Source organism: Heliconius melpomene, chromosome 11 (assembly GCF_056956725.1).
Source record: "Heliconius melpomene rosina isolate 202511_hmr_F chromosome 11, ASM5695672v1, whole genome shotgun sequence".
Classification (NCBI taxonomy): domain Eukaryota; kingdom Metazoa; phylum Arthropoda; class Insecta; order Lepidoptera; family Nymphalidae; genus Heliconius; species Heliconius melpomene.
In genome coordinates, this window is record NC_140399.1 from 10,194,076 (window position 1) to 10,221,996 (window position 27,921).

General features: G+C 32.1%; 1 protein-coding gene across 1 annotated transcript in view; it reads right to left on the bottom strand.

Moving 5' to 3' along the window:
- The window catches only part of LOC146534831 (uncharacterized), a 55,625-nt gene that overhangs the window by 15,030 nt on the left and 12,674 nt on the right, over positions 1–27,921 (bottom strand). Inside the window, exon 2 of the mRNA XM_085192602.1 lies at positions 26,026–26,210. Coding sequence (XP_085048728.1) covers positions 26,026–26,210 — 185 coding nt within the window. The remainder of the gene's footprint in view (positions 1–26,025; positions 26,211–27,921) is intronic.

A 27,921-nucleotide genomic window follows, 5' to 3' on the forward strand; every position in this document is an offset into this window, starting at 1 on the left:
GTATGGTAATTGGTTTTTACCAAATATAGTAGCTACTAGAAAAAAATTAAGCTATCAACAATATACGTATCAAATGATGACATAATATTAAGATTTCAAACACAAAAAAAACTCAGAGCTTATTTGAAATCTCTTATTTAACATACATTTGCAGAAAGATCTTGTTTCTGCTGTTTGAACTACAACCGGTTTAGTTTCCCTGACAGGTTATAGTGCTGGCGGCTAAAAATAGCCTCGCAACGTCACCTGGCGGACCACCGCGATCAAAATGTCGGAAATACATAGGTAAATACTCTAGATTATATATTATCCAGTACATTATCATATAACACTTTATATATTCAACTATAATCACGCTCTATCCCGCACAAAACAGAGTGGGCAGAGAGAACCGTGCTAACACACACCGTTCCCCACTTTCTGTGGATGCATTGTTTTGTGGGTGTGGCTTTAAATTTAAATGATAGAATAATTTCATGTCGATTTTGATTGACGTAATTCTCAAATGGAGTTATATAGATAATCGATCAAGCCAATCTTCGCGTGTCGTAACAACTTCGATTCCCACTCACGAGAATTAATTTTCATATTATTGCTCTGCTCACAATACAATCTTTGGCTTTGACTTGGACCATTCGACACGTATCATCCAGTAATTAGATTTTGCGTGGGTAACTGGGCGTATTTACTCCAGGTTCCTCTGCTTCCGTCGAGGTTATGGAAGAATCCTTGACTCCCGTAGTTCCGGCCTGTGGCGGTCGAGGAGGAGCACCGTCAGGTTTTAGTGGGTAGTGTGGACGGCTCACATCTGCCATTCCTGTCCATGAGTCTCACATAACTCGAGTCCCCACTCGGGCGGCGTATCCTTAGTGGTTTCCTCACGATAAAAAAGGATTCCTATGCTTACCATGCATTATGCGTGCAACTAACAGCGTTAAACTGTATAAAATATTAAAAATAATGATATATATAAGCATTATTACGTAGTGTACAAAGAAAGATGCAATTAGTGTGATAACATGAGATAATAATGGAAAATTATAGTTCATAGTCACGAACGTGTACTGCGCTCTAACCTGATCTACGCACAGCTAGTTGACTTTGATGACTTGTTTACTAGAAAAACGATATAAGATTAAAAGTAACTGTTGATACTACTAGAGTATAAACTATTATAATATTTCAAAAGGCAAAGTAATTTAACCCCCGACGCAAAAGAAAGGATGTCTCTGTCTCTGTCTGTGGCACTGTAGCTCCTGAATTAATTAACCGATTTGAGTGCGGTTTTTTTAATCAATAGTCTTTTTTAATTAATTTAAGAGCTACAAGTACTTTGCCAAAATGGTGTGCTATTTTAGTCGGGTTTTATAATATTTTTTTTATTCTATAAGCATGATGTTAAAGCGTTATTGCCATACCTCGGCAAATGGTCTATACATATACAATTAGTTCCTAAGCTTAGCACGTTTAACGATACAAACGTAGATATCGTTATTTTGTTATACATGAGTGAGAGAATTTTATGTCTTAAAGATCTAACTTAGCCTTTAACATAAACTAAATGAATAGTTATCATCCGTATTAATGACAGTTAATTATTAATTAACATTAAAACATACGGCAATTTTTAATATAGATTTAATATTGTTAATTTAAGTTTGAGTTCTGTCAATCAACACGCACTGCCTACAAAATCTTGGAGGAAAATGGGGAACATAGTATCTTAACACTAGCTGCCTACCCTGGTGATTACGGGATAGAGCGTGAAGCTGATTATTAACAATAAAATAAGTGGCTATTTCAAATATAGATTTAATATTATAAGTATTTAAACTAATATTCCTATAATAACTGCCTGCAGGAAACCGAGAACGTGTTTGTAATACAACCGGTTGATTATGCTTGACATTTGTATAAGTTATTTATATATCAATGCAGGTATTTGCCAAGAATTTTAATATTATTCTAATTACGCAGCCATTGTTGTTTTCTAATACCCTGACTATACTTATAACGTACTTGTTTGATGATTTTTATTATATTTCTTTTAGTCTATGAAGTTAGTTTCAACTAAGATCTTTTAATTGTTAAGATTGGTAATTTTTTTTTAACGCGACGGCTATGGTCCATCATTCACATCCCATTCTCGTGGGAATGAAATATTTAGTATTTTCGTTCCCTTGCTCTGGCAACAAGGCCAAACGAGGCAGAGCAAACGCAGTTTCTCAACACTAGGTTGCCAGGATCCAGGTTGGCCAGCACTATCTCGGCACACTCTGGAGCTTCACGTCACGGAAATGAAGATGCTGAGGTGGATGTGCGGCGTAACGCGGTCTGACCGCATACGCAACACATTCATTCGAGGTAGTCTTGGGGTCCGTGACGTAGCGGATAAGCTCCAAGAGCGTCGCTTGAGATGGTTTGGCCACGTTACGCGCCGGCCTAAGAACTATGTCGGACGCAAGTGCCTTGCTATACTAGTTCCTGGGGCGCGACCTCCCGGACGCCCAAGGAAGCGCTGGTTGGATGTCGTGATGCAGGACATGAGAGCCAATGGTCTAACCACCGAGGACGCAAAAGATCGTGCAAAGTGGAGTAGGTTAAGTAGGAAGGCAGATCCTGGTAACAGCCGGGATTAATGCCAGGAAGAAGAAGAGGTTGCCAGGATCCATCTCCCACTCTGCTATTTGCGGGATACAGCGTGAAGTTTAAAGAAAAAAAAAGAGAATTGACATGATAACCGTTCTAATATAAGTACTTAAACGTGGCTACTAAAGCCTTAAAAACAATATCATAGTACAATAATTGAGTAATTGTCATCAAGCGGCGCACTATCCGTGACTGACTGACACACCCACTCTTACAAGGTGAACTATACTACTATATTATAGAGGTAGTATAGGTACTACCTCTATATGAAATATGATTTGCTTAACAAATACTTTACTCATATATGAACGCTCGAAAGATTTCAATTATCTTTTAGGATTTCAAAATAAAAACGGAACATTTTTGTGTGTTGAGTGGCGAAACTCAACGCCAAGTTCTGTCTTGTACACGGCTGAGGAAATGAAAACATTAAATATTTCATTTTCTCGACTGGGAATCGAACACAAGCTGTCGCGTGTACACTCGCACGCGCCACGATTGGCTTTCTTTCTCTCCTTCATATTTCCTTAATCGATATTAACGTTTTTGATTTGAAATATTTTGAAATATGTAGTTCATTTAAATTTATTTCCATTAGAACTAACTTCACTGATCATTTTAATATGCAAATTAATTTGGAAAATATTTTTAGAAGTCAATATTTGAGTAAATCAATAAAAAAAAAGCCAAAGAAAAACATACTAAATTTTGTAATTACAAATTTCTACTAAAATTATAACTTAGTGACGTCATAAACATAAACGTTTCTTCGACCCAATTAGATAAAGGCCCTGCTTGCCAAATAAACATAGAGATAAGCAAAATTAATTAAAGTTTCATAATTTTTAAAGTCGTTTTATAACTTGCGTTACGCCACTAACATTTAAGTGTGATATGTGTCGCGACAAAGATTATATATATATAAAAATACTAGTGACGTGCACGCGCCCGCTTAAACTTTTATATCATCTTAAAAGTGAAAAGTAAAATATTTTAGAATATCAGAGGTAACAGAGTTAAGATAGTTTAATTTGCAACTAAAACCATCAGATGGTATCTTTCCAATAAGATTTTGTTTCAAAAGGTTATTTAAAAAAGCCAAGACCGTTTTCTATCTTCCTCTCCATTAGAACTGACCACTGTCATTAGTTCTCGCATTCCGTGGCGTTAATGTAAGTTCAAATTCAGGCGGAAAGCGGAGAACGTTGACTCTTCGTCGTCTTTGCCTAACCTGATGTACTCGTATGTGTTGGATACAGAATGAAATTGAAAAACACACTCTACTTTAAATTAATACTATAAACAAATAATTTCTGGATACACTTTTTCCTATAGAAATAAGTACAAATAAGATACCGAGTACGCCGACTTTTCAGAAGTCCTTAATTCTTGTAAACCTAGCAGCAGTACTCATTGACGTCTTTTTAACCGACTTCTGTAAGAAAAGGAGGTTATCAATTCGACTGTATTTTTTTTTTTTTTTTTAATTTTTTTTTTATGTTTGTTACCTCATAACTTTTAACTGGGTGAACCGATTTTGATATTTTTTTTTTATTTGAAAGGTATAGCTTCCCGAATGATCCCATTTTTTTTTGGTCCATGTCTGACAATGATATCCATGAGAAAATCACAAAAGTCTTAAATTTGCATTAGGCATGTGCGCGATTAATAGCCGAATAACTCAATGTCGCGCCAACCGATTTTGATGATTCTTTTTTTATTTGAAAGGATACACTTCAAGGATAATTTGGTGAAAGTTTGATTAGGTTTCGATTATGGAATCCGGAAAAAATTGAGAAAGTTTGTTTTTTTTGGTAAAAAATTGATTATACTGTAATAGTTACAAGCAAAAACTTTTTAAATTGATGTCAGAAGTGAGATTCCTGATCGTTGCATTTCTTTTCAACCAACCCCAAAAAAGAGGATGTTCTCATTTTCAACCAACTTCAAAAAAGGGAGATTCCCAATTCGCCCGAATACTTTTTATGTGTGTTCTTGTCAATATACCAAAATGTTACTTTGCACAAAAATAATACCTAATTAAATGAAGTTTTACATGGGACAACTACAACCACTCGTTGACAACCACTACCACCACCATCACCACTCGTTCAAGAAGCATCATTTTAAGATCTACCCATCACTTAAAATCGTAAAATAAATTAATTTTTAACAAAAACAAAAACCGACTTCTAACAACGAACAAAAAAGTGAAAAATAATTATATAAAGATTTTATAATTTTGAAGTCGGTGTCAAACTAATGCTACAACACCTTTACTACAATATCTAATTACTAAGCCTGTTTGTTCTACTGAGCACCGACTTCAAAATTATAAAATCTTTGTAAAATTATTTTTCACTTTTTAGTTCGTTGTTAAAAGTCGGTTTTTGTTTTTGTTAAAAATTAATTTATAACGTTAAACTTGCAAATCAAATCAGTTCGTATATTAGATGAAATAGGGTCAAATATATACTTTTTTAGGTTCATATTATGTAAATGAAAATTGTTTTATAACTGCTCTCAAAACAAACAAAAAATAATTGAAAACAAAATTAAAACTATCGCAGATAAATTGAAACCTATAAATCAATAGAAATATCAATACAAAAATTAAGGCTTCATTTAGGTATATAAATGTTGTACCTAAATATAAAATTATTAGTATTAAAACATAATTATTAACATATTTAATGTTGTGGTTTTATATAATATTTAAAAACGCTTCTTTGTGGCCGTTAGGGAAACAAAAAAAAACGAGAAATACGTATTTTAACAACTTTAACTTGTATTTTAACAATCTCTTTTGTTAGCATAAAAGTTGCCTAAAATACCTACAGATATTTACATCCGACCGATTAATCTATAGTTATAATTTTTAATCTATAGTTATAATTAATCTATAGTAATTAAATTATAGTTTTTTAGCGTTATATTGACTTACACAGTAAAAAAATATAGGTAAGTGTTTATTAATGGGCCAAAATTATACATATTTATATTTCCACAGACAGTTTTCAGCCTGACAAGTCCTACTACGCCATTATAAACAAGAAAACAAGATGGATTCTTACAACATTATATAGATAGATGATATAGAGCCAGACATAAGAGTAAACTTGATGTTGAGTCAACAATCATAACTGGTTTGTGGAAGCACGTAATATGCCTACCCACTATACGGTCAATATACGAATAACCGACCATTTTGTGAAAAGCATTCTGTCGTTCCAATATCATAGATTGTTCTAGCATCTTCAATTTGGTCGTGAAAAAATTGGTGCCTTTTGAACGGCATGTGATCATATCTCCGCCTTTACATAAATTACAACTTTAATATGCAAATTTGATTTTTGCGATTTCACAACGACATTCTGTTGAGGAATGCGTCAGAATTGATTTTTTTTTAAAGATGGCGTAGTTGGGACGAAACGATCGCTTTTTAGAATGGTTGTGTGCCTAGAGACAGAGATATTTTCTGGGGGGCTTGGACTTAGTCTTGAACAGATAAGTTCGTGTAAATTATTTTTAAAATTTTCGGGGCTATTATTGTATTATTAGTGTAATTCCTGGAGTGGGCACTAGTACGGACAATGACTCAGGTGCCTATAGTCCTTAAATAGTACCCATTCATTTGGTTTTCTAATACAATCTATTCACTCATTTGATAAGATAAAACGTGTAGTTGGTAAAACCCGACGTTGAGTGCCCACTTAATGGTGGCATTCAACGCGTAATGTCACGGAAGTTGTTCGGAAGATGAGGAGGGTCTTATCACTAGGTTCCCTGCTACGCGGAGAAAAAGAGTCAAGCAAGTAAATATAAGCTAGTTTAGTTTATTTTTACTAAAACTAAACTAAACTAACTTGACGCTGTATCCGAGTCCTGTCCGAGGGTCCTCATTTTTTTTACGAGACCTTCCTCCCGTATCTTTGATACCTAAGTTGACCTTCGAAAACAGTCGAAGGTCTCAGGAGACCTCTCCTCCTATTAGTTTTCATTTAAATTACGTAAAACTATTCGTCACATTTGAATTCCTTTTTTTGTTGCTTTATTACGCCCGTAGTATTTTATTATTATTTATTATCGTATTTTTCACTATAACATTTAAGAAATAAAAATAAAACAATAATTCTTGTCAATTTCTTAATTATAAAGAAAAACCAGCCAGGCCACCAGGTATTGTCCATTAAAATCCACTTGCAATTTTACGAGTGTGAATTATTGTTTTTTAACACATCCGTTTAGTTAACACAATGGTATTAAATATACCTTCGTGGGATGTTCACAATATATTAATTAGCATATTGATTTACATGTCATGGGGGATATTATGTCATGCTATATGAAAATTCTTTTAATTAGTTTATTATTAAACACGTATTTTCACGCTTTTTTTATTTCTCGCTTAGCTTAACCTAATCTGACAATAAAACACTCTTGTCCATTTTCTCATCATAATCATCATTCCCCCGATTGGAATTAAGTTTAAGGATTCGATTTTACTATCCAACAACGGAAAAGAGAGGGTTATGTTTTTGTATGCATGTATGTCCATTCCTTTGTTCTCTTGTAACTGTCAAATCAGAATCGATTTTGATAAATGATTCGTCGTAGGATTTGCCTTGGGCTACGAGTGTTACTGGGTATATTAATTTTGCTTATGCTGTCAGGTTTTTGGTTTTGTTTCTAATTTATTTATTTCAATCGTATTTACAGTCAGACGTCCTATTGCGACACTATAACCTCAGAAATAAAATACTTAAAGATTTTTAATATGACTAACAAAAATAAATGACGCCATGATGACGTATTTAGTACGTGTAATTAAGCAAGATGGTATTCACCAAAACCTCAAAATCGTTTTAGGGAGAATAATTACATTTATTATACAGGTACTTCCCCAATTTCAATAGACACAATATGCAGAATTTCTTCATCTATCACGTCACTAGAAGAACTATAATAATATATTGTTTTTTTGGATTTATATATGAAGTACTGGTTCGAATTGAAAATTTATTTTTTTGAGTGAAAGACCATTAACCGATGAAGGTTATACTATAAGTATTTTACATCACGTCATCACCATCATTAACCTTCTGTACCTGCGGTCAGATTCTTACTTCTTATCATTGAACTGGAGGAGGATGATAAAAAATAGCTATGAATAGCATCTGCTGATATTGTACGTAAGTAATTAACAAAAAACATGAAAGGTACGGTGCGAACAACTCATCATATTTAATTTCGCAAATATTTAATTTCCTCGATTGGGGATCGAACCCACCACCGTCGCGTCGCCGTCGTTGCGTCGCCTCATGAATCAAACTGAAGATAAATATTAGAAATTTAAACATCATAATACAGAATAAGCAAAAAAAAAGTCAGAGAAACCGATTCATTCATATACTTTCACCTATTCGATATGTCATGCTTGACACGGTTACTGTTCTGGTGGTACTCGTCCGGAGCTGGTACGGCCGTGACGTAGCATTTAAAAGCAAATGCTTTTAAAAAAAAATTACGCATATATTATTTACCATTTTGAAGATATATTTTACTATTTCGACGAACTATATATATATATATATATATGTAAAATTATTCGTGTTCAAAAAATTAAAGAATTCTAGGTAATACACTCTCTAATAATTTTTGTTTTCTTTTTCAAAGCTTCCAGTATATAATTGAATGAAAATTAACATCTCATTACAAATAAGCCCCTCTAAAAATATGAATGAAAGATTGCTCCATACATTTCTTCAAGACTAGATCTCATTGCATAATTAAATACGTATTGTTTTATGTAAATTTGTACATATATGCATCTATCTATGTACATATGGCCATTGTTATTCGCTTGTATTGTCGCAGCTGCCTTATCGCTATACTAACTTGAAAACTAAAATATTATGAAATCTTGAAAATACACCCAACTATATGGTAATAAAGGCTTCATTTTACACATGCAATTTCGAAATTACGTCTCTCTCTTATTTCTATTTACCCTAAATAACAAGTAATTTCGAAATTACGTAGGTACGTCTTGTTTCTATTTACCCTTTGATAAATATACGAAATACGAAACGAGGTTTCATTCAATGTAGAGTATGCAAATATGTACATTGGTTAGTGTTTTTCTTTATCGTATTTATTTAAGCAGTAGCGTTTTTGTTCTATTTTAATTGGTTCAGAGGAAATACTTAAGCAAATATTTTATCTAGTTATTGTATCAATTTTTTTTTATATATTTTTTGAAACTTCGAAAGAAAAAACAATCAGTTTGTTTGGCTATCTATCCGTCTACTAAAACCTATTTTTTTCAAGAAAATTTAGCTATCAAGTTAAAACCAATATCAATTATCCAGGTCTAATTTACAGGTTTATCATAGAAATAAAAACAATCACATACTTAGATTTCTTTAAATTTTAATTTGTCAATTTGTAAACGTTGTAGGTACTTTCTTTTGACCTACAATTATCAAATTAGTACGGAACCCTTGGTGGGGTTCATCACCCAATAAGCCATCAGTAAAAATTTCACTTTTCCCTATAGAGAAAGATTTATTGCCTATTCTATAAAAGGCAGTATATATTTAAAGATAAAAGGATAACGTTATATACTTCCTTTTGTTATTTAAAATGCGTTCTTTCATTTTGAACCGCAAATCATAATTTATTGTCACATAATTTTCCTCAATATTTTATTATCAAAGATTTCCTATTAATCTATGTAAAATATTCAATTTAAAAGAAACAGTAATGGACTTCTTGGAAGTCGTGCAGTATCTTTGTGTTTCTGTTCTTTTCGTTTTCATTTTTTTTACGTGACCTTCCACCTGTATCTTTAATACTCTATTTTCGAAGGTCAACTGAGGTTTCCCTCTACTAGTTTTTTATATAAATTACGTAAAATGATTCGTCACGATTGAATTCCATTTTTTATGACTTTCCTACGCCCGTAGGAATAGGAGGGACTGGCCGTGCCCACCCCAGCAGTTTTACAGATAGACTACTTACAGGAATAATAGTAACAAAAAAATTAACTTGGACAAACTAAAAAAAAAAAACATTTACAAGAACATATTATCTATCAATAATATAATACACCAGCGTCCCCCAGAAAATATCTCTAAATTCCCCCATGTTCAACCGTTGGTCTACAGAACAAAATTTTCTTTGGCAATGTCAAACAGGAGTTTGATTAATGAATAGTCTTGTTATTATGACGTCATACAGCGAGAGCAACACACCCATCACACGAGACGTATGCTTATTACTCGTATAACCAGTTATTTCCCTGATTATATTATTCTTTTCATGTAAAAATGTTTCATAATATTTATTTAGCAGTATTATAACTGATTATGACAGGGACACTGACAAACGTTGGTGTAATACTCAAGTCTTAATTGCTGCCATTAATTTCGTTGATATTATTTTCGCCATAAAATTAAAATTATTGTATACTAAATGGTGAACGGAGTGTCTTAACACTAGGTTCCTTCTGCCTACCCTGCTGTATGCCCACAGGATACAGCGTGACGCTGATATAATTTACTATACTAAGTGAATAATGTAACCATGTTGATTAAGAAATATTATTATGTTATATAATAAACATAGAAGACTTTATATAAAAAAAATATTAACGGAAAGGTCGTATGGCGTCCACTATCATTAAAACGCCTTAAAAGAGCCATGAAACAACATATGGTATATGACCCGTCATACAATGACCAATGGAAAAATGTAATAACTAAAAATTTACAGAAATTGTTAAGAATTGCCCTCAATTTTCTACATAAGAATGACAGAATCAACAAGAAAACAAGCTTCACCCTTTTTCTCATATACCAGGGTAGGCGGAGGGAACCTGGTGTTAATACACTACGTTCCACATGTATCACCCATTTTTCAAGACAATGCTTATTGAGTGGTGGAACTCGACGCCGCATTTTGTCTACTAGGGCGGAGAAATAGAAATAACTTAAATAATTTAAATATAACTCATTTTCCCGAGTGGGAATCGAACCCACGACCCATTTATGCTTAGATATAATAATATAATTTAAAACCAAAAACAACAGATTTTGATTAATTTCGATACTGTTTCTTTTTTGTCTCCATAATAAGAAACGCAGAGGTCGAAACTTAAATATTCTACGTGTTTGTTCATTTTCTAATACTTCAACAGACAATTAGTTGATTTTATTACATTTTCCAAGATAGATCACTTTGTCAACAGGCGTCGTGTGCGACGTCATAGCCAATACAACCTTTGATCATTATTATGTCATTTTTATATAATTAAAATTGATTATTTAATTGTTTGTAAGAATTATTTTATATAAATCGTTGGGGCGTGATATAAATCAATCAAGTATGAAAATAAATAATTATTAGATAAGTGTGCGGCGTTGGGTTCCACCACTCAATACTCAATGCCTCGAGAATTCGGAAAGCAGGAAACGGATCGATCGAAATCACCTAATGAGGGTCGAAGTGTTAATACTAGGTTCCCAGGTTACCTCTGCCTACCCTTCTATAAGCGGGTTATAACGTGAAAACTAAAAAAAAAAATATGTAAGCTAAATAAAATTTTTTCCTCATGGAATTTGAGTTCCATGTAGATATTATTATTATAAAAAATGCGTCACAATGGCGTCAAGATATAATATTACATAACATAAGTACCTACTTACATATATATGTGTATTAGAACTTTTATAGGTTTCTAATGTAGATTAAGTAAGCATTTTATGTTAGCTTTTTATATGATAGTATAATTATTAAACAACATATTATATTTTTAAAAATAATATATTTAAATTTTAATTATTAATAAACAGTAACATAAAAACATATTAACAGGTGGCTTTTAAATTGTTATTGCATTAATAAAGATCTTAATGGGAATTTCACCTCATATCCTACGCAAAGTAGTTGAGTAAAACTAGAAACCATAATTAGGTTTTAGGTTTTACACTCAAAACAAATGGATTTAAATTAAAGTATATAAAACAAAAGAAAATTATGAAGAAGAGGAATTTGAAAACTTTACAAAAATGAACGTGTGCAAAGCGACGGTAAAATTGACAAATCAAATATTTGCTGAACATTCGTTCTTCTTAGAAAAATAGACGGAAAACGCAAAGCCAGGATGGATCATAGACTCGGAGACATTAATTAACACCTAACTACAATTAAGTCCATAAATGTATTACTAAAAACAATTTATAATAACAATCTTGTTTATATTTAATTTTAAACAGCGGCGTATCGCTTAATGCTCTCATTGTTGCCTAGAATAACACGTACGTAAAGTTAAAAATAACAGTTAAACGCTAATTAATATTTCTGTGTATGACTAAAAATATAATTAAGTTAAATTTAACACACTTTGTCTTATTAACAAAGCGAAGAAATAAGACTAATCAAATACCCCGATTAGGAACCGAACCTACGACCGTCGGTCAGTCAGTCGCTGACGCACTTAAGTAATATGCAATACCACATGCACCAAGCTCTATTAGATAAACGTTTCAGTATGAGAATGAGACAATTACTCAAGCTATTATGTGGTGCCGAAAAATACATGAATAGAATTTATATAGCTTCAAATCCATAGAACGTATACGTCGAATTGTTTTATAATATTTACGTAATATTTTTATTTCTTAGCTTCATGCTATATTCCGTACACCGTAAGTCAGGCAGAAGGAACCTAGTGTTAAGACACTCCGTTCCCCATTTTCCGCCGAATTCTGGAGGCATTACGTATTGAGGTGCGAAACTCAACTGAAGAATAGAAAACTTTAAATTTTGCATTTCTTCGAGCGGAAATCGAACCCAAAACCTATTGCTTTCACACACACACTTTGCTCGTGCCCCTACGCCACGACAGATTAAAAAAAACATGATTTGAATTTATATAGCTTCAAATCCATACACCACGTCGACCAGTTTCATAATATTTACGTAATCTATTGTACTTATTAGCAAATAAGTGAGGTGAGTGGTATCTATCTATTTATATATACATATATATGAGGAAATAACAAAGTTTATATGTTCTAGAATTCTTGAAGTGATGTTGTAATTATAGTAGTTATCATATTAACAAAACAATCTTAATAAAGTAGTTAGTTATGTGCTTGCTTTTATTGATTGATGAGATTATTTAGTTTAATAACAATATCTTAATTGTACTACGTATATGTTTCTATTTTTATCGGCTATACTGTATATTCCTTTATAGCAAGTTTATAAGACAGAGAAAATGTTATGTCCAAACTCTCTATTCTCCCTTTTCCTTTAGAATTCGTGATATTGCGTGTTAAATGCAATGGAATGGAATGCAACTTAAGGGCACAAGCAAAGAAATAATTATAATATATTCCATCGAGTGCGAATCGTACCAGCAACCCTCGCATTTACAACCAGGTTCCCCTGCACAACTCCTTGTAGCGGCTCAAAAGCAATTTCACATTATATTTAAATACATTCCCCAAATATGGCGTCAAGCTTGTTCTTTCCGTCATGCAATATACAGCATCTTATAATGCTTAATTTCCTACAAAACCTTAAATAATGGACGATTACACTAAAATAATTAAAAGTTTTTTTAGCTTCCCGCTGTATCCTGCACAAAGTAGAATAGGCAGAGGGAACCTGGGAACCTAGTGTTAAGAGACTCCGTCTCATTATCCAACTTCAAAACACAACTGGGAATCGTACCCGCAACCTGTTGAATTTACTAAATGAATAACAAACTAAACTATATAACAATGGACTAAATTTTATTATTTTACCTTAAATTCCATAATAAACCACAAAATGACACAGACAAAGGAGTTCACGAGCAAAATGTCAACACTAAGATAAATTTAAGGTCGTCCCGTTTCCCACATGTCATCAGTCATCGGTGTTTCTTGAAAGCGAAATTACGCGAAATATTTTGTTAAACGCTTGCGCAAGTTCGCGTTCTTGTTATTTTTTTTCCCTTTTTTTGGCTTCACTATAGCAGGGTAGATAGAAGGAGTGTTAAGGCACTCCGATCCACACTTTCCGTCGAATTCTGATGGTACTGCGTGTTGAATGGCAGAATTCAACGCCGCTCCTTCGTTCTGGTGTCGAGACCAGAGCGTATTAAATATTTCATTTCCTCGGGTTGGAATCGAATCTACAACCTGTCTACGCCACGACTGGTTTCAATTTATAATCTACATAATATGCATATGTATATTCAAATCGTCTATTCTATATGAAATTAAATGAATTCATTAGCTCGATTTCACTTTACGCTTTAAAAGGAACGGTTGGAAAGATATTTTTATGAGAACGAGTTTGGTATAGCTACATATACGAGTATAAATGACAATGAGTGAAAGAGGATTAAAGGCATTAATCACTCAAATATTTGGAATATCTTTTTATAAAAATAAAATCAGCTTCACGATGTATCCCGCATACGGCAGAGTAGGCAGAGTGTTAAGACACTCCGTTCACAAAAATTTACTACAAAATATTTTTTTACAATAATTTGAGACTAGAAATTTTAAGACATCCGAGACATCCTATAAGGTACTTATAGCCTTGATGTTTTTCTCGATACAAGAATTTGTAATACTAATAACTAGCTGGTATTCATATTTAATATTCTATTACTATTATATAACGCGACGAGATATAATCATTTTAGTAATTATCAATGTCATTAAAATATAATAATATACAGAAGAAAATGTTTCCTCGTAAAAATCATATAAATTTTATAATATTTTTTTACTTTTCTAAGAAATATTTTTCGATGTCATCATGGCACAGCAGCACAGTGTGTGAGAGTAAACGCGACGTTTGTTGGGTCGATTCCCACTCGGAGAAATAAATTATTTTCGTACCCACGCCAAAAACTCGCCTCGCTTTTACATTAGATTCTACCAAAAACTATATTTTTTATATGTAATATATTTTTCTTTATTTTCTGGACTGCTTGTTGTTTTTGTTGTTATCATTGTTATCCTTTTAAAACAAAATTTTAAGATCATTAATAAAACACCAACAAAATTCTCCGAAATAATTTCCACTTCCAAGGACGACACCACCAGACAAACAAGTCCAAAAATCGTGAAGCAATCAACTTTTTCTTCTTATAAATACATACAAAAACCCATTCTACTTTAAATCATCAAGGTGCAAAATACCATGTCCGAAAGGAGAAATGCGTACATGTATTTCTGCACGCACCGTTAGTTGAGAGCTATTTTTGGACCGGACTCGTGTAGTGAGTTTCAAGTTCTGCTGCCTCATCAGGCTCTTCGATTACTTCCAATTTTAGATCTAAAACGTTTTTAGCTTACACGTTTACATTTCTTACTTAATCTGGCTTTGGTATGTTTTTGCGTATTCTTTTTATTTAATTTGGTTTGTTTAAAAATTAACTTAATGCAAGAAATTGTATTGATTAGCATAAATTCAAATTCAAATTCGAATTCAAAATATTCTTTATTCAAATAAACTATAAAAGCACTTTTGAATCGTCGAATGAACATATGAACAAAAAGCTACCACCGGTTCGGAAGGCAGTTCTGCTGAGAAGAGCCGGCAAGAAACTCACCAGTTGCTCTTTTCAAAATCAATGGTACAATCTATTACATTAGTTGGCAGCTATCCTGCATTACATTCAATAGACATTAATTCCATACATGTTTATCCTATAAATATTCTTGAACAGCTAATAAGCAGCAGTAATAAGCTTTACTTGTTAGGATTTTTTTTACAGATATTTTAAATTTTGGAAGTATCCTTATCGTATAAAAGTAAAGTTTTAGTCTAAATTTTGTTATGTAAGATTCTGTCTTAATTAAAAGCCTTAATTAACCTGCGGCTTCATTTTGAACCAATAATTTTATTTTTTTCTTGGTATCAGCATGTTCAAATAAACTAACTCTTCAACTTTACATATGTATAATTATTTCATCATAATATTAAAACCCACGTAAATAATTTCATATTTAAAATCTTACGTAATTGTTTTACTTATTAGATTATTTATTATCGGAATTATTATTGTAGTAGGTACTTCCTTATCTAATTTCCATAGGTCTATAAAGATTTTCTCGATTTTCCTGTATTTTATACTCAATTCCATTGAGACAGTATAAATAAAATTCTTAGCATTGTTAAGGACAAATCCTAACTATGTACATACTACATAAGTGATTCTTAAAACATTTTATATAATAAGTATTGTTTATAACAGTGCATAGAAGATGATGAAAATTACTATAAAGTTTCAGAATTACAGTAAAAATTTTAGAATTTATTAAGTGAGTTTGTTTGTTTTTTTTTATTTATTAGTTTCATAAAGATGACTAAGATTCAGTTCAATTCATTCATCTGTATAATTTGCACAAAAGTCTTATAAGGGTCCACAGGTTCCCACTAGGTTGGACGATTGTATTCCGATTTTTTTTACGCTCTGGTAATAGGCAAATTCGGCGTTGAGTTCCTCAGCCTACCCTGGTATATGCCGGGTATTTTCCTTAAATCAAAATTAATTTAAGGGGAATTTATAACAATCTAAATAGTTGGTTCCATGTAATTCTCAATAAATATATCAAGATATCCTGTAGCTCTACTAAAAATTCTTATCCATCACTAATTACAACAAATGACAGATATATAATTATTATACGAGGTACGAGGAAAACTTAAATAACTTTATAATTTAATTGGTGCAAATTGTATTTTCCTATAATATGCCTTAGCCTTGTTTTAATGGAAATGGCATTTTGCACGTAGTATATATTTTTATACGAGATTATTCAATTTTGTTGCACGTAATATAAAAGCGGGGAACGGAATTGTTAGGTTCCCAGGTTCCCACTGCCTACCCTGTTTCGCGTGGGATACAGCGTGAAGCTAAAAAGAAAAAATATATAATTATTTAATTTCGTGATTTGCCGTGTTTGGCCATCGTGTCTATGACAACCTACGCCTAAATCGTAAAAATGACTTCCGCGTGACTCTTACATTATATAAATATACATTATTTATAGATTATTAAAATTTATGTTTTTTTCAAATGTCACAAATTATTGGAAAAAGAATTGTATAACCTTAGCTTGTGAAAATCTTCAGATTTTCAAACTGACGAAAAAATCTTAGGTCTTTTCTTAATCGACGCGTATATATTTTTTATTACTATTAAACTTGATTATTTACCCAATTTTTGGAAAAATGAACTGAACTTTTAGACTTTTTCTTTGTGAAAAATTAAAAAAATAAAAATAAAATGGCAGTTTTATTCTTAAAACTTCCCACAGATAAGATATAACATATTAAAAACGGGTTCACCATTACACCGTTGCGTTGGTACGATGTGAAAATAGCTACAAACTAGAAAGGAAGCTCATTCATATTCCGTTACATTGATAAAAATTGTTTTCCTTATTTTTGTGCGAATAACAGTTTTAATGCTATAAACTACCGTCAATAAGATAAAAATAGAAGTATAATATGTCCTCTTGAAATATTTTTTTAAAGGATTTCATCGTAGCGCGATGTGAACCCGCACCTTTCGAAACCCACAATCCACTAATCACCAGTTTTGAAAAGGCCCGGGTTCTAATATCGCAACATTCATAAGTTTTCTTATAAAAGTGTCCTAAGTGATTTTTTTTGAAAGATTGAAACAACACATTTAAAAAATGTTAAAACATAACTTAATCGATTCATGCACAATATATCTATTTAGCTATTAATATAAATATTTAATTAAATGCTTCTTATTTTATTATATAATATAGTTGTTTATAAAATAAATATTATGTAAATATTACTACTAACATAATCAGTACTAATGATCAACATAATTAACAAAATACGTAATAAATAATCAATACATACATACATTATATTAAATAACATTTCTTATCACTATCATGACACTATCACAACACGTTTTCCTCCCAATCACATATTAATCACATCATTTATGATGTTATGTCACTCGAATGTTTCGTAGAGGAAAATTAACGTTTATATAACAGCGTGGACGTCGCGTGATATTGAGGGTTGAAGCCTTATGAGGATGTCAGAGGCTTCCTAGGATAATGAACTATATGATAAATATATTATACCTTAGTGGTTTAGTTATTAATTTGTATAATTGGTTTTGGGTGTAAATTCGAATCTGTTCGCGTAATTTTGTAAAACAAATAGTCTGGCCTTACATTTCTTTAAAAATAGCCGTTGCTTAGATTAAATATGAAATATTATATATGTCGCTAATAATTTGTCTTTAAAATAGAGTTTATTTCAATACTATATATAAGATATATTACCTTAGGCACAGTGCTCAGCGTGTGACTGTAAACGAGACATTTGTGGGTTTGATTTCCACTCAAGAGCATAAATAATTTAATATTTTCATTTCCTAACTCTAGTAAAGCGTTAAATTCCACTACTGAACACTCGATATTTCAAAAATTTGGCGGAAAATTAGTGTCTTAACTTAACACTCTAGTTCCCTCTGCCTATCATACTATATGCGGGATACAGCGTGAAGCTTATACTGTATTTAATTTTTTTTATGACCTATATAATAATATACACACAAAGAATGAAGATAAATTAATAAGCGTTAATAAATATTTAATTAAATTGAAACTTTAAAAATTTAAACTTAGCAGATCTTACATAATTAAATTAGCACTAGTTTAGTTACACAAGTAAATCGCGCGACAAGCTTTTATGATCATATAAATTGTGTACAATGAGGTTATGAGTTGATAGTTAAAATTTAAGAGTTTTTTAAGAGATTTAAGAACTTCTTAGAGCGTTTAAATAAAAGCTTTTTCTAAAAAAGATTTTTTGCTTTTAATTTATTTTACTTTAATAAGCAAATAAACAAGTTTAGTTTGAGGTTAATTAAAATAACAGAAGATAGGTATATCGCAGAAAGACACACGTTGCTCTTTGTTTTATAGCTTGAGAATGTGTTTCATTAGAATTTATTTGGCTAGGTCACGTGAAAGTAAAATATTTTAAAAAAAATCATGATAAGAATTAATGCAAAAAAAAACAGCTTCAAGTTTAGCCCGCGTAGCAGTATAGAGGGAATCCAGTGTTAAAATACGCCGTTACCCACTTTCCTTTTTTTTTTTGGAAATTGGAAGGAACGAAGTGTTCAGTAGAAGTTGGAACCTAATGTCGACTTTTATCTTTCCCCTAATCATAATCGAACCCACATAGATTTAGTTTAGATCCCCAATTACACCAGTCTACCTAAAACATGCAAGGTTGAAATAAAATATTACATATTTTATCAAAGAAAACAAGTAAATGCACGCAGCGTGGACCGCGGTCGGTGTCACGTTCTCGCCTCTCTACAAACGCATATTAATTACATAAGACATTGAGATTTATGTAATTAATATGTAATTATTATTTATAAAAATATTACAAGTATACTTTAGAAATAGATTTCAAGTATTATGATATGGTTTTGAAAGGCATGTGATAATAACGAGTGGAATTATGACAGTCTCTTAATTTAGATGATTAAATCTTAGTACAGAATTCGGAGTACATGGGTTGTGGTCCCAGGACTAGTTGCCATTGTTGCCAAGATGCCATGAAAGCGCAATGCCTCCAGAATACCGTGGAAAGCCAGGAACGGAAGTGTTATAATGATGACGAATTCTCCTCATACTAGTTTCCCTGATTATCTCTGCTCTATACGTACGAGATGCAGCGTCAAGCTAATAAACTTTAACTAGCTTACCAACTGTGGAATTGCCAGAGTCAACAGTGATCAGAGATTCTGTTATCAATATTGAAAGGAAGAAGGAATTTTGAAGTAGAAAATGAAAACAATTGATTCCCCCGAGTAGGGAACCACACTTTTTATAACCTAATACTTTATATTAATATTTCATCGTTTTATTTTTTAATATAAAAAAATGGAAAAATAGTTCTTAATTAAAGATAGAGTTATTTAATCGTTTCAGAAAAGAACACTCGTGTTATTCTTGTGTCTATATTTGACAAACTATAACATAATGATTATGAATACGATTTTTTATGATTTCATGTTTGACACTTTCACTTGAAACGGCTAAATCGATTTTAATGCAATTTGTCAAACCGATAGCTTATATTATACCGTAGCGTTTGGCGCAACCATTCCCTCTGTTTACCCCGCTAGGGATAAAGCGTGAAGCAGAAGATATGATAGTTTATAATGTAGGGATACAAGATTCTTGTTTAACCACTTTTCATTTTCTTTTCTTATTTCTGGAAACACCTATCTCTCAATATTCCATATATACGTAAATATGTACCTGCAATAGTGACTCATTTAGTAAGCATATATGGCGGTAGTAAAGTTAATTAATAATAAAAACAATATTTAGGGCAAGGTTCCCAGCCCTACGAATTATATTATTTCACAGCGTTACGCAAGGCTGGCGTTAAGTAGCTTAAGGCGGAAGGAAGGGCGATTTTTAACCTTGCAACTGCTATAATAAACTATTCGATAATTAAGGTCTTTATTATTGTAGGCGTTGATTGTGGGTTCAATTTTATATACAGTAACATAGAAATTGAGTAAAATAAAGTAGCTGGCAGAGAACAGAGTGATCTCTTTCTAATTTTTTTTGCTATTTTAATGGCTTAATGATTAATTATTATGTACAGTAGACACTCGATTAACCGGACTAATTGTTGTCGTTAGTCATTCGGATAATCGAAAATCCAAAAATATATGATACACAAAATACTGAATAGTAAATAAAGACGGTCCATCTATTTCCAAACTAAGATTTTTCAAACAGAAATCTATAGAAAATCTTCATAAATGCCATGAATTGTATTTACGACAACGTGAACTACTCCCACCAGACATTAGATCTAGAGTTAAACAATAATATTGACAATGTAATTGTAATTGTACACAATACATTTAACTTTATAAATTAACTGAAATAGACCATTATGTCCAAACATAATATTGGGCGACTATAAAACACTCGTTAAATGAGTCACCGTAGTAAACGTTTATGGGTTTAGATTTATGTACGAGTATATCTAAGGTATTGGAAAGATTAATCTAAGCTTCCACTGCTATTTTTTCGTTGAAAAGTTAAAATCGATATTTCTTTTTGTATGGCAATTGTAAGTTGTTAAGAACCCTACGTTTTACATTGAGGTTTCTTTTCGTTGATGATATCTTCTTAATATTTGAAGAAATAACTCTTAGACACGTGTACATAAATCGTTTTAAACTCTAAAATCTATTTAAGAGCGCTATTGAAATGCCGTTATAATAATCTATGAATGAAAACGTCATCTCAAGACCAATCTGATTTTGAACTAAATACCGATACTGTTATACGGAATCAAACCCACAACCTATCGCAACTGTTGAGTTTCTTGCCGGCTCTTCTCAGCAGAACTGCCTCCCGAACCGGTGGTAGCTTTTTGTTCATATGTTCATTCGACGATTCAAAAGTGCTTGTAATAATTGCCTATTTGAATAAAAAATATTTTGAATTTGAATTTAATTTTGAATTTACAGTCGCACGTAACCCTGTGCCACGACTGGTCTCATCCAAGAGTATGTAGTGTTATATTATAATGAGTACATTCACTCAAGTCCTAGGGTTTAAACAACTGTACCAAGTAAGATAAGCTAGGGTCAATATCTCATATGACCTTACGCCTCCTTGCCCTTTCCGTCTAGAATATTTATATGGTTTTATGTGCCTAGTGCGTTGATAGTAGACTAATTAATTCGATGTTTTCTTTATAAATGGTACTTTTATTATCTTTATTATTTGTAGCTGTCTGGAAATTTTGCCAAGTTTGTAGCAATTTCTTGCATATAATCTATATATATAAAAGGACTTGTCCTCACTGACTGAGGTAAGACGCACGCACAGCCGTAACCGCTGTGCGTAGAAACATGGAATTTGATTGAACACATGTTTTGTGGTTTATTAGAATTCACCCCTAAATAAGTAAGCAAAGCTGCGCGCGTCCGCTAGTATTAAAATATGTTTACAAATTCAAATTTGTATGGAATTTTAAATAAAACTCCTTGTTTGTGTTTTAATAGAGGTATTTTAAGGATTTTTAATGACATTACTTTTTTTCAGCTTTACGCTCTATTCCGTGGAAAAGAGCCAAATGATTGAGGTATTACGTGTTGAATGGCGGAAATTAACGCCGCGCTAAGCATCGTTACGAGAGAAATGCCTTATTATGAAAATATTAAAATTCTTCTTCGAGTTGGAATTGAATCTCGACCTGTCGCGATTATAGTCACACGCTTGTGCGCCTGCTTCTCAAACAACAACACTATATCAGACGCTACATATACTTAAATATATAAATATAAACTTGTTATAATAGATCAAAGTTTTTAAATAAAAAAATATATTGTAAAAGTAGATGTAATATTCAATTAGATTATATTGATATTGTTTTTTATTTAAAATCCATATTAAACATAAATATTTATTATAAGTATCGACCCCTAACCAGTTAAGCACCTGCAATTTAAAGTGACAACACTGGCGTGACAGGTGTTTTTAGTTTAACTAAATTATACGTTGATTTCCGTTGCCAATGTTACTACACCCTATTTAAAGAAAGAAGTATTTTTTTTTAATAAAGTTAATACTGAGATGAGCTATTATAACATTTTGTACTAATGTTTATTTTTATTTAATTGTTTATTTAGTTTATATTTTTCTCTCTTAACTCTAAGATCGACCATTTCTTCGAGAAATTAATAAAAAAAAAAGAACATGTGAATTAAATTGATCTTAAAACGGAGAGCGGATAAACGCTCTGGTGTGAGGCAAACCGTGGTGTTCAGTTCTGCCACTCGGAAAATGGGAAACAGAGAGTTTTAGCACTAAGTTCCCTCTGCTTACTCCACTGTGTGCTTCACGCTATAAGCTAAAAAAACTACCTGCAATTCTAATGCAATTATCTAGTACATACACCGTTATACCTTATAAGTAGAAAAAGAAGAACACCTGGTGGAATATTCAAAGGAACGTGAGCTAGCATGTGATCGTTGTTGCCTTATACGAGTATATACGCATGCAATTAAAACGGACCTCCTTAGAATACTTACTAGATGAGTCTTTATAACGTTATATCGCGGAACTTTAATGTTTTTCTACCTTAAAAGATCTTTTGCACAATATAAAAGGACGTTATAAACAAACAAACAATATGTAGGTCTATTGATGACAGTTGTGGCTGTCAATGTGACAGATTGTAGGTTCAATTCCAATTCGAGAAAATGAAATTATGAATTAAATATTTACATTTTTTCGATAGCTCACATGACAGCAGGCCTTTGCATGCCCTTTGGCTGAGCCGCTCAAACACCAGGCGCGGTCCTGAGGGGGGGGGGGGGGGTCGGTCACAGGGGACATGACCCCCCCCCCCCAAATCATCCATGTCCAATTAAAAAAATCCATTTTTTTTAAATAATTATTAATTAGCAATTAACTCGACACATTATATTAGTGACCGCCCCCCAAAATTTTAGGCTGCGATCGCGCCTGTCAAACACTCTATGCCTAGGCAGAGAGTGGTAACTTAAAGTGTCTTAATAAGAACAGAGAGTCCTAACACTATATATCACAATTGTCCAAGACAAACGCAAGGCCCTGAAGCAATCGTAATACGTCCAACACGAATTACAACATATACGAGCGAGACAAATCTAAATGCACATCACATTCAACTCAGAGCGTCGTCGCTGGAGTTTTCTCATTGTTTACTGCGTTATGTTTATTTAATGACGCTGGTCCTTCCTGGTTGCAACAAACTTGTCTTCGTAAATGGCGTATGGTAATATGTTATTCTTGTCTCGTGGGGACAGAAATATGGGTAATTTAGGATTCGTTTTACGATGTCATGGAAAGTGTGGTCATTTGGTCTTAGCTGTGAAATTGAAGTGTGCAATTCCGTCATGTTTTGTGAATATGGCACGAGTTCCAGTTTTTCGTAAAAATATCCTATTTTTCGAAATAGGATGTATATAGGGGCAATACTTAAAAAATAAATTAACGAAATAAAATGGATGTGTCGTTTTGCGCCAAAGAAAGAATAATATAACGTTAGTCTAGGCTAAAAAAAACAGATATTCTGTATAGTTATTTCAAAAAAAAGAAGAAACGAATCCTTCTGAGTTGAGTTTCTTTAGTAAACGTGGTAAATTGTTGGACTTGTGTCATAAAAAAATATGATTTCAAACAAAACTATTATAATTTTGAGGAACCCATAACCCGCGTTTACAATGACACTATGAGCACCTGCGCTACAGTTGACCTCAAATCGCAATCAAAAATTAATTAATATTTTTTTTCTCTTTTAATTAATAAATGTATGTAAAATATTACAAATCCTCGCGACCGTTACTTGATCGTAATTAATGATATAAATTCATTTTACTCAGAATATGATTCATATGTAAAAGTTTTTTTAGTTGTATTTATTGATATTAAATTTTAGCGTATAACTTCAGTGGTCATTACTTAAATAAACAGAAAGAAGGTTGCAAGTATTGTATAAATTAGGTTCCCAAGTTCTCTCTGCCTGCCTTTTTCTTTAGGACAACGTGAAGTTAAAAAAAAGTGTAATACTCAACATGAAATATCTCGACTTTGGGCGGTTCCTGGGGAACAGATTGTCTAACACTAGGTTCCCTCTGTCTACCTTCCTATACAAGATACACATTTAGAAGATTAATATTGACATAAATAATGACTTACGCGAGTCGCCTTTCTTTCCAGTAAAAAGTAAATGACAATAGAGAGATAAAGATAATTGAGATGCGTGAACTAATCACGGGAAAGCAAGCACTGTTACATTATATGTAAGCTAATGTACTTGTGTAAGTTATAATTATATGAACACAATGTTCTTTCTTATTCATAATATCTCATAACTAGATGGTTATTTTCAAACTTTTCAATAATTGAAGTTTAAATATTAATTTTCAAGAATAGTCGTAAATCATATATTTTATTACTTTTTAAAGAAAATATATAAAGGTTTGTATATGAGCCTGCACCTCTTGGAAATCGACCAAGCGATGTGACCACTATACCGTACGTTCATAAGTGTCTATCTATCTAAGTATAGGGCTTGGATGGTTTCCAATAGGTGCGGCTTCGACCCGTTACGCTAAAATTTTTATACGTTTTCCAAAGGTATTTTTCGTTTTAAGTGTGCAATAACGCTATAAAAAATTTAAATATATATTTTACTGTGTCAAATAATGAAATAAAAAAAACAATTTTTGCTGACGCGTACTAAACACTAATGAAGAAATTTAAATAGTTTGACGCTGTATACAACAAGGAACAGGGAACAGTGTTCAGACACTTCATTCCAACGAGTTCCAGGCGAATTGAGTGACAAAACTCTCCACGCTGTTTAAAAACAAATAATAAATAAACCATCTCCTCAAAAATAACAGGCTGGTAACATTTTACTAGCGACAGGAAATGAACCGTTGCGTTTATAGTGAGACATAAAATAATTTTTATTTATTTTATTTCTATTTCTCCTTATTTTTGCAAAAAGTAAATGAAATAACGTTTTGCTATGAGTGCCTGACCGCCTTCACCCACTTGGCGAAGTACCATTTTATAGCGCTATTCATTCCAATCCATTGTTTTATATACTGTTTTCGTTTCTTATTTATAAATAAATACGAAAAAAATATTGGCGATTCAAAATGAGACTAATGGAACAATAACCTTAGTTTAACACTTAAAGAAATTTATTTTTTCAAAAATATATATAAAATTTTGCTATTATTCTGATTTCGCTTTATATATTTTTATATTTTGGCAGACATTAGTATGTAGGTACTAGACAGGTCAATAAACTAGGTCATTTGAGACATAAATTTTATTACATATAAATCTAGAGTGATAAGTGGTTTGTTTTCACTATGAAATTATTTTTTAAAAAGTGCAAGAATTTTCTTTTAATTTCTTCTTCCCGAACTTTAACGATTTTAGCTAAAACAACTGTTTCTTTTAAACATAATGATGGTCTTTTACTTATATTATTATTTATTTACTTAAAGACTCATCTTTAAGTCATCATTTTATACTATTTCGACATACAAAAATGTCTTACAATAGTTGTTCCAGTTCGTTCACAAATAAACCATATTTTGCAATATAACAAGACATAGCGCAGCGATGACTTCCACCATTTTTTGGCGGAAAGGATTAAACTCTTTGTCTAAACACTAGGTTCTCTTTGCCCACCATTATATATGGGGGATGCAGGGGGAACCTAAAAAAAAGCCAAAATTCTTACCTTAACATCAATAAGTCGAACAGTGAAAGCAGCAGCATCAGGCGCTGTCAGACGCAACTGACAGGCGCTGGTTGACGTGGAGGAGGGCGGGCGGAGCAGGGTCAGGGCCAACGCGGCTCCAGCGTCCACGTTACCCCCCACTTCTACTTCCTTTGTGTGCCCGCATAGCAGGCTTAGGGAGTGTGCTGATAAGAAGAAAAGTAAATATTTATATTGTTTGTTACTAAATATAGGTTTGTTAAGAGATAAGAGAGGCTATCGTGGCACTGTGGCTCAACGCGATGGTTGTGAGTTTGATTCTGAGGGGAATTAATTATTTAATATTTTCATTTTGTTCTTGTAATAAGATATTATATTAATATAGAGATTATTAACGATAACTTAATGATAACGAATATTTTAATTTCTTTTTTTTTCTTGTTTCTGTTTTATGTTTTAGTTAATTAATATCAATTATGGTGTAATAAAGTATTGTAATAAAATAAATAAATAAAAAAATAACTTTAATTTCAACAAGACACCGTGTCGGACTGAAACACTTAAATTAAAATATTCTCGAAACAAATATATAACACCTATATTTTACTATCAACTGAACTAAGCCTGTTATCAGTAACCTGTATGACATGCATACTAATTAAAACGTCAACTCAATACAAATATTTGTACAAAAATAGCTGCGTTTGCGCATCATTAGTTAATGCGAGGAAGCAAATAATGATATTGAGAAATACACTGCTGGTTCATATAGTTCAACTTTAATATAACATATCTTGTGATGTTTCTTCTTCTTCTTCTTCTTGTGGGGAACGGAGTTCTCTCTGAACATTAATTTCTCTTTTATCAGAATATATAACTAAGAAAGGTCCAAGAAACTTGTGTGTCTGTATGTATCTATATTACACCCATGTATAAAATGTACATTTAAAAACTTCATTGCTTATCGAAATTCTTGCAAACTACCTAACTCATTTAGATAAAAAAAATCTATATGTTAATATGCAACCTTATATTCCATATGCCATATAATTAACATTTTGTACCGGTTTTTTAATGTCCCCTTTGTTTTTTTTTCTGGTCAAGATCGTTGTAATTATTGCTAAAATGTGTTAAGAATTTAAATTTTTACAGACTATAACTGATTTTTTTAATAATAATTTTAATTTTTATTTAGCTTAGAAACTTCTTTAGAAGTTTAATTATGTCAAGTTTAAACACAATTGTACATAAAGAAAATTATATTAATAAATATTTCTTTATGTTAAATATATATACATTTTACGAAATTTTCTGTTTTGTCCGCAATTTCAAAACGTTCCACAACTTAACTCTATGGGACACATTTTGACCATTTACTGAAAAACTACAATTACAATTATCACCAAATTATTTCATTGGGATCACCGTGTCGTCCACAACGTTCCTGCAAAATTTCAGAGTTTTGATGGTATAGGAGGAGTAGCTCCTCCTAGACCTCGATCTGGTTCCTAACACGGCAATGTGCGGTGTTAAGTACCGCCAATCAACATGTATGCCTACACTGCTATATACAAGATAAAAAAGAAAGACAGGTGGTTGACCCTATATAATTACAATAAATGATCATAAATCTTGAAAAAAGTGCAAAACAAAGCACAAAGAAGTAGCAATCAACTGACAATATATTATAAGAAACTTTAAAAATATTTTTAAAATCATTTCGTTTTTTAACGTTTAGCCGAATTGGCAAAACTCGTTTTAAACATATAAACGTTTTTAAATATTACTATATTTGTCGACAGCCGTCTGTGTTGAATTTTGAAGCGAAGTTTCTCGTCGACCAATGACTCATAGAGCTTGTAACGTATATTCTATAGTTAGTTGTTAATAGTAAATACCTCCCATAATAAAACTTTT